General features: G+C 37.0%; 1 protein-coding gene across 7 annotated transcripts in view; it reads left to right on the top strand.

The window, feature by feature from the left end:
* Nucleotides 1-13571, top strand: part of diaph2 (diaphanous-related formin 2) — a 444655-nt gene that overhangs the window by 272372 nt on the left and 158712 nt on the right. For all 7 annotated transcript variants that reach the window (XM_084132527.1, XM_084132524.1, XM_084132525.1 and 4 more), the window contains one exon: nt 6932-7061. In XM_084132527.1, the coding sequence (XP_083988653.1) occupies nt 6932-7061 (130 nt within the window). The remainder of the gene's footprint in view (nt 1-6931; nt 7062-13571) is intronic.

The following is a 13571-nucleotide window of genomic DNA, read 5'->3' as shown; positions in this document are numbered from 1 at the left end:
AGATGACAGTCCTTTAGGTGGTCTGAGATTTCTTGGTCCCCTTTGCCTCTCATGTCTGTTATTAGCTAATTGTTCTTGAGGATTTATATCTTTCGGATGTCTCGATGGAGGTTGATTGTTATTCCGTGGAACTCTTCAACATACTTCAACGAATATTGAAATGGGCGGATTGGGTGCATTCAAGTATATGAACTAGACAGGCTATCTTTCTCTATTTCTCTATCATTCTCCCTCTTTATATTTTTATGAATACAGTTTTAAATGACTGAGCATCTTCAGACACACAGACATTGTACCTTTATGGAAAAAGAAACAATTCTGCACATTAACTTTGACAATATCCTCATAAAAAGCTTCTTCTGAAATGTTGGCTGAATACAAATTATAGAATCGGTACAGAAAAGCCCCTTTATATTATCACAGTGAGGGGGCAATTCAATTAGGAATGTATAGCTTTAGCACAATTAATATTTTGAATGCAATGACTCATCGTACTTATCCTGACAACAGTGTGGGTTACGTTTGTAAATGGCTTCTTTTTTTTTTTTTTAAATCGGTTGCCTAGGCTTTCCTATTGGGTGCCCAAGTCCAGGCTCATGACAGCATTGGGTGGCCAAGAGGTACCACAACGAGCTTCAATTAATTAAATTATTATTATTATTATTATTATTATTATTATTATATTCCCATTCCCCCTTAGATGCTTTTGTATTTTTTTTATTTTGTCCTTTTCCCAAATATAGTAGCCTCTCTAATGTGTCTCAATTTTACTCACTATGTGTTTTCCCTTGCCTCTCCTCTGAAAGAACCAGTCTTGTTGAGAGAAATCCGATTCATCTATGCCTGGGAACGTAACGAACATCAGCGTTATCACACAGGCATAGAAGAACAAGAGAAAGGAGGCATGGAAGTAATAAAATGGAAGTGCCTTGACTGGAAAATTAGTGGAACATCATAACTTAAAGTAAATTAGATTATTCAATTTCAAATAAGATTGCCAGAGAAGCTGACATAACTAATGTGCCAAAGTATATCTGCCTCACTAATTTGATAGAAATCCCTTTCTCTTTCTTCTTCTCTTTTTCCCTATTTCTCTTTCTCTTTCTCTCTCAGCAGGGCTCCATACTGTGTTGTCCACTATTCACAGAATTATTGGCTGCATATCTGCCCACCCTGTGCACTGTTTCTATTATGTCAATAGGTTTCACCTCACTGTGCTAATCAGCTCACAGTTTTGTCAGATAAAATTAAAGACTGGTTAATCACCTAAAACCTCTGTATTTCACCTCTTACAGGGTCATGTTTTGCCCTCTATTTATCTCTTATTTACCCTCTCACTTTTACAGGGTATAAATAAAGACACATTAGCTTTTTTAAGAATCTTAAGAGCTACATTCCTTGGAAGCTAAATTTTAAAGGGCCATTCAACCCAAGGATATCAACTATACATGTAACTAACTATAAAGTTTTAATAAGCATTCTAATTATGTGGGAGTATATTACTAGACAGTATAATTAAGTTGCCTATAACTTTTGAGTCACTTTGCGTCAGGAGTGTGCCTCCGATTGTGCCTTAAAATACCCCTTCTGTAGGCAGCTCACCATGTTTTGGCACAGAGCATTTGTTTGTAATTTTCCTTGAGCTGAATCATGCAAACCTTAGACCTCAGACTTCTGCTTCTTCATTGCATGGAAACTGTACCCAGATCGCCTTTATTTCACCTTTTTCTCTCTGCATAGTGCTGATCTTACTTAGCAGATGAAAACAAACTTGCACAGTAGCGGCTTTATGTAATGACAGTTTGGGGCATAATAATAAACAAATTAAAATTTGAAATGCATGAAATTAAATTGTGATTACCCAATGTGAGCAGATGATTGATCCCCATCTAATGAAAGTGTGAGCGTGTTGCATCCCCACACGTGTGAAAGGGATGTGGGGAAGCTTGGCTGCGGGGTGTGTGAGAGGGAACGGACACAGTGTGGAGGGCCGTGCTAATTAGCTCTCACAGCATGCGTCTCCAGCAGCAGTGCGGTCACAGTGGGGAATGATTACGGAACAAGTTGCCGGCGCACTGACGTGGAGACACCGGCAGACACTTGCGTTTGCCCTCCCTCTCTATTCCCGTTCCAACCCACCCATCCCTTGGTAATTATTCACATGAGATTGATTTAACATGCCCCTGTCATTCATTCCGGTGTGTTTCTTGTTTTGTTGTACTTGTCATATGGATAGTGGCGGCGGTTAGTAGATTTTACTCCTGCCAAACTTGTTATAATCCTCAGTGAGCTCTTCTGCACTACAGGAGGTATAATAGCCATTGTCCATAGCAACAAGTGTCATCAAGGTGTCTTTATTGTCACATTATTTTCCCTCTGAAGGTAAGAGGTCCGGCTGTAGCCAATAAATATCTTTTAAAAATATAATCTTTAAATATGTTATTCACAAAAAGATTGAGCATCAATTGAACATGCCTTTCACGAAAACCCTTGTGGCTGGATTGCTGGCAATTTTCAGGGCATTATGCAGGCTCTCGTGAAATGAACTTTGTTATTACATGTCCATTGAAAATGAGACCAATAATGTTCCTCGCATGTCCATGTCAATTATTGCGGCCTCGGATTTTGCGGCAGTCATTACATATTCGCCCTCATTTGGTATTCCCTTCACTGGCCATTACGCTGATGTGATTAGCACTGAAAGTCTGGCAATAATAACTGCCACTTAAATCTTTCAACATCACTGGAGGACAGTCATATTGCACACAGTTTCAAGGTGCAAAACAGCTTTATATAGATTGAAGCAGTGAGCACCAAATAGTTCAGTAATATGCTTTAATGATCTGAGATATAAATAACTAATCCAATTCCAAAATCAATTTCTCTGCAAAAAAAATGAATTTTGGAATTACGTTAGTCATATGTATGTCATATGTATATGTGTGAAACAAAAAAAATTCTGAAAATGTATTTTAATTTGTTTCACACATTTGCATATGCGGCATCAGTCTGAAAGTTGCATTTGTTTTAATGTAGTAAAAATAACTTATTCTGACCAGGTTTCTTTGCATTTAAATACTGCAGTTATCAACTGTTTATGTGGGTGTTTGAGAAACTTATTCTTGTTAAGAGTTTCTTGTGATTTTCATTATGATTGACAGCGAATAATAGAATAAAGATGATGACAGAAATAAAGACAAAATTATTTTAATTTATGAACTGTTTAAGGCACTACTGATTATTTATTATTTACTCCCAATTATAGAGTCCAGATCAAACTCATCAATCTCAAAATTCAGTCAACCTGGTTGTGGCATCATGAAGACATTAATAGTTTGGTATCATTATGCTATAATTTAAAACTTCAAATAGAAATCAAAGAAAAGTAGCATGAAGTTAGTTAACATGCAGGAAGGAAATGTTTTTTTTTTTTTTTTTTCTTCCTAAGGTTGAGGTTGTTTTCCCTCTCTTAAAAGACATAGACTGTGTGTGGCTTGTTTCCTGTGATAGCTGTGTAAATCAGAGGAGGCAGGCATGCAGTGCGCATGCTGAGGTCGTCAGCGTCGGATGGCAAAGCCTTTAAAGTGCATTATCTCTCAGCCTGCTCTGCCGCTGTTCTGCGCGTTAGCGGCTCAGTGCGGGCTGATTGGTAAACACCCCGTGGCTGAGCGGGTGCAAAACTTAATTCTGTTTAAATAAAGAAAACAACATTAGGATTCGGATGCAGTGTCGGCAGTGCAAAAGCAACTGCCCCTGTTTTGATATCTGCATCGGAGCTTTCACAATTACTTCTACCTTAACTATTGTACGTGCGTTTTAATTCACACGCAGGAAAGCAATGGTGTAGATCTAACTGGAGATAATTTGCAAAGACATTTACTTTAAATTCAGCATGTATTTACTCTGGAATGTGAAGCAACAGCTTCCACAGCAACGACAGCAAACATGGTACTCCTTATGAAAGACGTGCAAGCGCGGTGTGGGTTCTGTCTCGGTTAAAGTGAAGAAGAAAAAAAGACCTGTTTTTGTTTGCTTAGATTTCTTGTTGTTTTTCTGTGCTGTTTTTTGTTCCAATCCTTGTAAACCAATATTGATTTTAGACAGCCAGCTGCGTAGAAGAAAGGGTCATTCTGGAAGAAAATAAACTAGCGTTTAGGATCTGGTTTTATTTATTTATTTATTTTATTTTTTTCCTTCCTCATCTTTAGCAGCAAGACTCTGTAAGGTGCTGCGTGTGTTGTATTATATTGGAGATTGCAGCTGAGGCATGTTTCTGTGTCTGCTCTCATTTATTGCCAATCTCTCAGGGAGAAATTGGAAGTGATTTATCTAATGGATGCTGGAACACAGTGGCATTTTCGAATGAAAACACTCCACAGGAAATTCCGATAATAATTCACAGATTATTTGCTGGACTTTTTGCTGGGATTCTTCTAGTGTGGACGATACAGTTAAGTGTGCAATCGCACTCCCTGATAAATAGATAAATACCACTAAACGGGCTGTAAAGCAAGAGGCTAAATTATGCTTTCCTAATGGACTAATCAATTGTGACTTCTCCAGTCTGAGCTCACAGCAATTCATCCTACCTGGAAACAATTGCTTTTTAATCTCTGGAAGGCTTTCTCACTTTGAAAAGGATACAAAGGCCTTGCAGGGCTAAAAGCTTTATTGATCTCTTAGACACCATTGAATAGGTAATTATACGTCACGGTGTGCTTAGATTAATATATTGCCTTTGTTTGCATCTCAAAATGATAAATGAAGTATTTTGTGTGCATATCATTTTAAGTAATCCTAGATCATTAAGGAAGACGGCCACGTACATGGGATGGGCCGTAATGGAATTCAGCAGGGGAGAGAGACTCCTGTCAGCTGTTCGGCAGAGAAGGCTTATCTCATCTCTGCCTGCTATTAAATGAAACATCAGCATCCACTCACGACCGGGCAGCTGGTCGGTCAGGGATTCTGTCAACTTTGGCAGCCTGATGGTCAGGTGTGTAGGTGTTTTAGTTAAATGTTATTGTGCCAAAAACAGTTTAGATGTGCATGACCGTTTTCCACCCTCACCTTTACAAACAAAACTGTAAGCACTTTCTCAATCTGGTAAGCTCTTAGATGACCGACGAGATGGAGTAAGGGAATGTTTACCTTTGGATGGGCAGATTGTTACTTTTCGATAGACACAATTTCTGATAGTGGTCTATAAGCATTTCTATTCTCTATACACATTTTCTAGAGGCCTAAGAAACTACCTTTTATTTTATTTATTTTTTATTATTTTTATTATTGAAGCTACCACAACTTTGTTTTATTATATTGTATATTTTATATATTTTACAGTTTATATTACTGGTCGTGTTATTAAACAGTTTGTTTAATAAGCTGATAACTATGCATATAAAAAATGAATTAAAAGTTTGTAAATAAGTCATTTTTGCAGTTTTCACATGAATGGTTTGCATAGACTGGGCAAACTTTACATTATGAGAAGTCCTCTGTTTCAAAAGAGAATGCCATTCCTGTTTTCCACCTCATCACCTTTAAATAATCCACATGCAATCGGTGTTGTTGTAATGCCTGATATTTGTTTTCTTTTGACTTTTTTTATTACATTTGGTCTGATGCTCCTGTCTCATTTGTTTAAGACAAACACGCCGATTACAGTTTATGAAGAGAAAAGAGGCAAAAGACTGCATCCATTTATTAATTTACCTCTTTTCACCTGCCACATTTTTCCAGCAGAAAACCAATTCCTCAACCCTGTATCCGCAGAGACATTTTGGAAGAGAAAATCTATGGTAGACATTATGTGTAGCGGGGAAGTGTGCCAGCTGTCGTAAGTTTGCCATCAGTTTGTGTAAAGGTTAATATCACATCTGCTGTGCAGTCCAGCTTGAGGATTCATTCTGCCTTCCCCGGCTCTGCTGCGGGACTCAGCAGCCATCTTCTGTGCGAAAGCAGCCTTCCTGGAGTCTAGGCTTGACAGCAAACAATCTGTTTGAGTCTGAGAGGGTGAAGAGGTCACCCAGCCCCAGTGCACTGCTTAATGTGGGCCTGCAGCCATGGCCCTCCAAATGGAGGGGAGAGGGAGAGAAAGAGCAACATGGCTACATGTTTGGTTTATCATTTCTAGTTCTCAAGCAATAGATTTATGTCACCAAGGGAACTCGGTTCTTTCTGTTTAAAAACATCGTGTGCCTTTTTCGTGGGAATCGGTTTCTGCAAGGTTAGGAGTGTTTTAGCTTCAGATTCTTTTTAATTTTAAGATGTGATATTCTAATCACAATTGTCTGTAGTGCAGTTTAATTTTGTTTAACTAACTTGGTTAATGTAGGTTTGGTTACTCTGGTCCTGTTTATCTGATCCTTGATATGGATTGATAAATATTGTTAAGGTTTTTTTTTTTTTTTTTTTTTTTTTTTTGCATACACTACAGCAGCCCGTAGCAAGAGTGTTAGCAGTGTGTATTGATCTAAATATTTCATTTTGTTCATGTCACCTTAATCCTGTACAAAGAATGGTTGTGGTTTGGGGGAGAAAGCTCCTTTTCAAATTAAACTTGGTAAATAAGTGAACAGGGGAAAATATGCCTCTGTGCACTCTGCTACAGCCAATTTCAACTTTATTGACAGACCTATTTGTCAAATTTCTGTGCAAACATCGTAAAGTGCTATCGACACATGCATATATCATGCACTCCTCCTTTTTCTATCGTTCTATCTATCTATCTATCTATCTATCTATCTATCTATCTATCTATCTATCTATCTATCTATCTATCTATCTATCTGTGCTGTGTTCCATCTTGTGTATGTTTGTTCAAAGTTTTGGTTTACTTTTAAATGTTTCATCTTACTATGACAAAATGTATATATTAACTGTGCAACCCAATGCAATTTCATAACTCATATCAATCTTTTCTCCGTAGCTTCGTGACACAAAGTCAACAGAGCAGAATACAACTCTTCTGCATTTCCTGGCTGAGAAATGTGAAGAAAAGTATGCTGAGATCCTGAAGTTCCCTGATGAGCTTGAGCATGTTGAAAGTGCCAGCAAGGGTAAATAGTTATTATTATTATTTTAAATGTCAATTACGATTTATTTTGAAGTCATTCATGTGGCAGTATAAATTATCAAGTGGAGCACAAAATAATTGTTTATAATAATAATTATGCTTTGTCTGAATGCATTTGCATTTATGGTTTTATCAGTATTTTGTAGTATATTACAAGACTAATAAAAAACACTGGTCCAAAAAGGACACTGATACAGTTACAGTGCTTGACGTAATGAAAATTAATCATATGAGATGGTAAATTGTTTTCCCTCTCTACAAAAATGCATACCAGTCAGTGTATTATTCTTGGTGATCCAGTGTTCTTTAAGTTCATAACAGCCACTACAATAGCTGTATTTAAGTTGAATACAGAGAGTTATTGTTGTTAGAAAAAAAAGTTATTTTTATTTAGATTTTATAATTCATTGTACCTATTCAGTCCCGTTTGCTGGTAAAGCACATCTGTAAAATGATTTTCTGGCATGTTTGTGATGCGTTATTAGTGTCAGTTTGGAAGACTCTGCAATAATGCCATGTAATTCGGTTTAGCTGCATGATTGTTTCAGGCTAGATAAAGATGCACTTTATTTTGATCCAGAAGTCTATCCTTTTATTTCTTCCCTCCCATAAGCTGTTATCGTGTTCAATCCAACAGATTTCCCTTTAAATGTGTTAAGCCTGGTTAATTGAACAACCAGCTTTGGGTTGTGAAGACATTATCACCCCTGATCGGCAGATATCAGCTAGGTCCTTGGGAAAAATATGGGACTCTGTTGGTGTGACCTTGAGATATTTACCCTCATATACAATATATACCTCACTCCATCTATCTAAATCACGCTGCTTTATGGTGTTCGTCAAATCCATTATTGGTTTTCTCCTGTGGTCTTATTTTAAGCCGTGAGCTTTGAGGCTTTTTATGGCTTGAATTAGATGAACTAATGTTACAGAGATCAACACAGGAGACCGGACACAATTTGCCCCGTGGACTATAATTAGAGCTTTTGCAGAGAATGAAATAAAACTAGTTAATGGCCAAAGAGCCTTTCTTAATCCTTTTGCTATGTGTAAATCCAGCTTTTTCCATTACTATGAATAGACAAGTTTCATTAGAATGGTGTAGAGCAGTTCTGAGGGTTGATGAAGGAACTATAATGAAGCGCAAGGGGCCCATATGCTCCACAGTATGGCCGACAGGAAAGGTTAAGAGTCCAAATGGGGAGGTAGCTTAGCAGGGATGGTGGCGTAGTCTCACACAGCCGTTCTGACATTGTGGAATGGATTCTTATTATGGCTTGCAGTGATTAAGAGCTTTAGTGCTTCCCACTATGCTGAGAGAGATTTCAGTGAATTTAAATATCTGGTTTCTTAACTCTCATTCATTTCAAACAGATTTGGAAATGAAGACCCTCAGTGAATGCTATAATCTTCTGTATTATTGCCACATGAAATGTCTGTCTCTGTTCGTCTCCGTCAGGGGAGAAATAGGCAGTGGCGTAATTTCTCCTGTCAATAAGCTAATTTGTCTTTAATTCCATTTGGAGCTGTTTGGTTGAAGCCCTTGAGCTTTATTTACTTTGTTAGTTACCTAATTGCTTATCTAATCTAATAAAACAAATTCAGTGGTTTGTTGTGAAGGATGCGGCCACTGTTGAATAGACCAGCGGTATCTATGTCAAGGTAGATGGCTGAAAGAATGCACAAACCTAATGATTTTTAGAGAGGCATTTCAAAGAGAATCAGTTCTTTGTCCATGGTCTTTATCTAATTTAGAATGACAGTTCAGCAGTTCCTGGCTCTGATTTAGTTCATTAGAGTGATGAGAAATGTCACCCTGCTTATATGTGTTATTAATTAATTTGTTAATTGATTGTATTCATTATATTTCAATTAACTTCACTATAAATATAATACATTTTATATAGCGTAAATATTAAATTCTGACTATTACTGTACATCAAAGCCAATTATGCTAAATGGCATATTAAATATGATACAATATATATATATATATGCTTCAACATGTACGATAGCAATCGGAGGCCTAATAAATAGCCTTCAGAAAAAAAAGAAGAAAAAAAAATAAATAAATAAATAAAAATAATATATATATATATATATATATATATATATATATATATTATTTTTATTTATTTATTTATTTTTTTTTCTTCTTTTTTTTCTGAAGGCTATTTATTAGGCCTCCGATTGCTATCGTACATGTAACGCATACAGATGTCCCACCTGGTTAAGTGTTGAAGCAGTCATGAATAAGTAATTCAGCTTTGGCTACTGATCTTTTTTGAGACCTTTCTGTTCATGTCAAAATGGTGAGAGAACATGAATCCGTTTCTTCTTTTAACATAGCACAGCTCACCTTAACCCACATTTAGACACCAACCTCTCATTCTCTGTAATTCCTGCTACCTCTCTATTCTTAAGTTCTTGCTTTTCTTCTCCACCCTCCTCTCTGCTGCTCAGTTAACCTTTGGGTTTTCTGTCTCTTTTTTTTTTGTATGTCTCACTCTATATTTCTCACAAAGAACAGTATATTTGTTGTCTCTTAAGAATACTACTTCCTCCACCTTATCCCTTTTCCCCATCAAAGCGGCTTTTTAGGCAGGCAGAGTTACACACTAGAACACAAGAGCACTGGTGCACTGCAAACCCTATGCTGTCCCAATCTGCCTGTGCCCACAGGAGCATGGCTCTACACCCTGCTGAACTCTGCTGTTTGAGCTTTGTGCAAAGCCCAGACGCTCTGATCATACACCGGGATCTTCTCGTAGTCTTCTGCTAAGCTTCCCATCACACGTCCCATGCTCTTGCAGGATCTCTGCTCTCAGGTAGTGTACTTTGCCCCAACGCACATGAGTGAAGACCAAATCAGGTGATTTCTTCCTGTTACATCAAGATTTGTTCCAAAAGGATGTGCCGTGCGCACACACATTTACTAATCACATATCCATCTACAAATGTTGGAACTGGCACTCTTAATACACTTGATTGAAAAGAGCAATCAGTTCTGCCTGATTTGCTTGAGAAAGTTATTGTCTCTCCTTTCAGTTCTGCCTTGATTGGTGACTGCAGAATACCTCTCTCTCTCAGTCCAAAACCTTTACATCTCCACAAAGATAGTGGACAAGAAAGAGAAAGAGTTTGAGATGAAGGAAGTCAGATTATTTTGTGGGATCAGGGAGGGCTCAACTGTAAGTTTCTTTCTTTCTTTCTTTCTTTCTTTCTTTCTTTCTTTCTTTCTTTCTTTCTTTCTTTCTTTCTTTCTCTTTCTGCTGACAGATTTTTATTTGCCATGTTAACATTTCCATTAGCCACGCCATCAAATTCTACAGATGCACCAATACTAAATTTCTCTGCCAATACAGATAGCCAATTGCTGACTGCTATTTATTTTCAAATATAATAATTGCACTAAAATAAAGAAAAACCTGAAATGTTTGTAAAACTCAGTTGCACATAGGGTAGTTTTCATAAACGCTTTCCTCATGGCAAACTTATTCAAACATACATAATTAACAGTAAATAGTCGAGCATACAGTAGCACTTACTCAGTAAATGCACAGCTAAACAGTGTAAAATGTGTTTTGAGTCTGGATTTAAATTTGGCTTCTTTCTGGGACATCTGATCTCTTCTGGAAGCTGGTTCCAGCTGCGGGTGGCATAATAGCTGAAAGTGGACTCGCTTTAAATAAGCTCATCTCTAGTGTTTTTTTATAGATAATTAACAAACTGTGAACATTGGATAACTTTCCTCAGGTGAATGCAACCTCAAGTGACATATTGTTCACACATTTTATTGACATGATACATGATACATTTCAGTACGTTGTACTGTATTTTTAAACATACTTTTTATGGTAATGAGTGTTTTTTTTTATGCTATAACTTGTATTAAAGTGGAAGAAAAGACTCAAAGAGCTGCTACAGTGATCCGACACGTTACATTTAAGAGCATCAAAATGACATTAATTATTTGAATTTTGTGATAAAATGGGCAGAATTTGAAAGCTGAGACTGTTTTTTATCATAAGTAACAAAGCACAATGCTCTCTGCAATTATTGGATGGGAGGTGCGCTACAAATAACGTTTGGTGTAGGGAAAAACCACGGACATGGCAACCCTACCTTGAACTACAAATGATTCATAGGGTCAAATAGAAACTGCTATAACTTTGCATTTTTCTTTAACTGTTCAACTTCGACAGCCCTGAATTCAAGTATATGTATATATATATATGTATATATGTTAATCTATTGCATTACGATTGTATATATATAAATGTATATGTATGAGTTTTGATTTCTTTTAAATGCATTTTTTTTAAACAAATAATTACAATTATTTTGTAGCTGTAAAATTGATGAGAATGCAAAACATTACTGATTGTGTTATAATTGTCAATGCATTCTACCTTACGCATTCTGAGGTTAACTGTCACAAGCCATTATTGCCATTTCAACAAAACCTAATGTTTGCCAGCTTGGTAACATTACCTTGTTGACAAGTTTAAATCACACAATTGGCAGCGGCAATGTTCAGTATATCAGAGAAAACATTTACCGTTTACCTAATGCATGATGTAGACGAGCAATGCACTGGCCAAATATAGCATGTGTTCTGTCAACTGGCTATGGGCCAGCAGGCCACCCTTATTTGTGAGCCCTTCTGATCTGACCTCAGCTTTAATCACATTACAAAATACTTTACCTTTTTTCCAAAGCTAACCACCCTTTATTGTAACATTGTATTCCTAATGCCAATTCTGAATACTGTCTTGACAAATTTAAACTGAAACAGCAACTCTTTGCTGATCAATGATACTTCATCATCTCGTGTATAATTTAAGCTTGAGTCACAATTTGGCATTTGCTTGATTCTGTTAATGTGATTCAGAAGGATGTTTGTCTTGCATGCTTTCACTATCTCCATCGGCATTTATTTATTTTCTCCCCCTACAGTCGTTTATGTCCAGTCCGTTCTCATTGTATGTAATCTATCCATTGCTCAAGGGGTGTTTTAGAAGGCAATTTTGATGTCAATTTTGATTTGACCTGACATTTTCCTTCAAGATAATCATGACGACAATTATTCATCTCTCCTGGCAGTGCAGAGCCACGTAAGGGGTTTTGTTTATAATGTGTTCAATATTTTATGCACCTCAGCAACATAATCCAGGTTTTCGCTTGAAGAAAGTCAGTTTGGATAGGAGATATGTGCTAGCAATCCCATGTTGGCTGGCCACTGCTTCCTGACACACATGATTGCATCCCTTAATACATCTGTGCTAGTCAGCCTGTAAAAAATATGTTGCCCAGGTAAAGGTCAGAAGCGGTCATGGCCTACCTCCCCAGGCCGAGCTTCCCCCTGGGCAGAGGAGCTCTCAACTTTCCTGTCTCATCCATTACCATCCACCTCCATCAAGGGCGGTGCTAATTAGAATGTGTTTTGATCATCCTGGGAGGATAGGCAGAAATGTGCTGAGTCTCAAGGAAGAAATGGGACATGGGGAGCAACCATGAAATCAGAGTGGCATTGTATTTTCCCCTTTACTTATTCATGAACTTTATCCCTGCTGGGCTGCTCTGTTACACCTCCCTGCCCACAAAAAAAAAAAAAAACAGTAGATGGATGCTTATAGCACTTCTTCCTGTTATATTACATCACAAACCTGAAGATGGTTCAAAATCCATGTATCTACAAAGGATGAAAGATCAATATTTTTTTTATATTATTGCTTTAGCATTAGGGATTTAAGAGTATTATATATCTTTATACAACAGGTAGTTTTGGTTCTCGAATCTGACTGGCTGAGAACCTTTTCCAGCCATGCCGTATTCTACTAATAACACACGGAAACCATTTCATAATTTGTATCACTCCGCTTGTTTCTCCCGGATCTAAACTGGCAGCATTTTTCACAGCGAACGTCAATGGTGGAGGAGCGCAAACCCTATCATTTTACAAATACCACTGTTATTGTCATTGAAATGTAGTTTTAATAATGTAGTTGTTTAGACCTCAGATATGCAATTTATATATAAACAGCGCCTATTTGAAAATTTGTTTCGACATTTTTGGACGTGAGCTCCAGGCAGTTGAGTGCTCATTTACCCGCTGAGAACAGCTTTATCTCGCCCATTCCTTCGGGAATTTCCCGCTGGCTCTTATGTAGATAGTGGTTAAAGATGAGATATAATTGGTTTGGGTATATCAAATGTGCAATCTTTGGTCTTATTAATCTATTACTTGTTCCAGAGCAAACTGATTTAGCTTAGGGCAAAGTTAAGTTTCATAAGTTTATATTTTTATTTAACTTAAATCATGTACTAACTAGAGCACTTTTGTACTTTTGACTGGATTAATTGCTTGTTTATTTAGTTCAAACGTCTATTATTGTTCATTTAAATATTATTGTTCTATACATAATATTTTGTTTTATGTCAATAATATGCCTTATTTCATGTTGAGAAAATGTCTGTTAGTGATTGTGAT

Source organism: Abramis brama (genome assembly GCF_963993115.1).
Source record: "Abramis brama genome assembly, chromosome: 13".
NCBI classification, from domain to species: Eukaryota; Metazoa; Chordata; class Actinopteri; order Cypriniformes; family Leuciscidae; genus Abramis; species Abramis brama.
The sequence above is the reverse complement of the archived record's forward strand: the minus strand, read 5'-3'. Positions and strand labels throughout refer to the sequence as shown.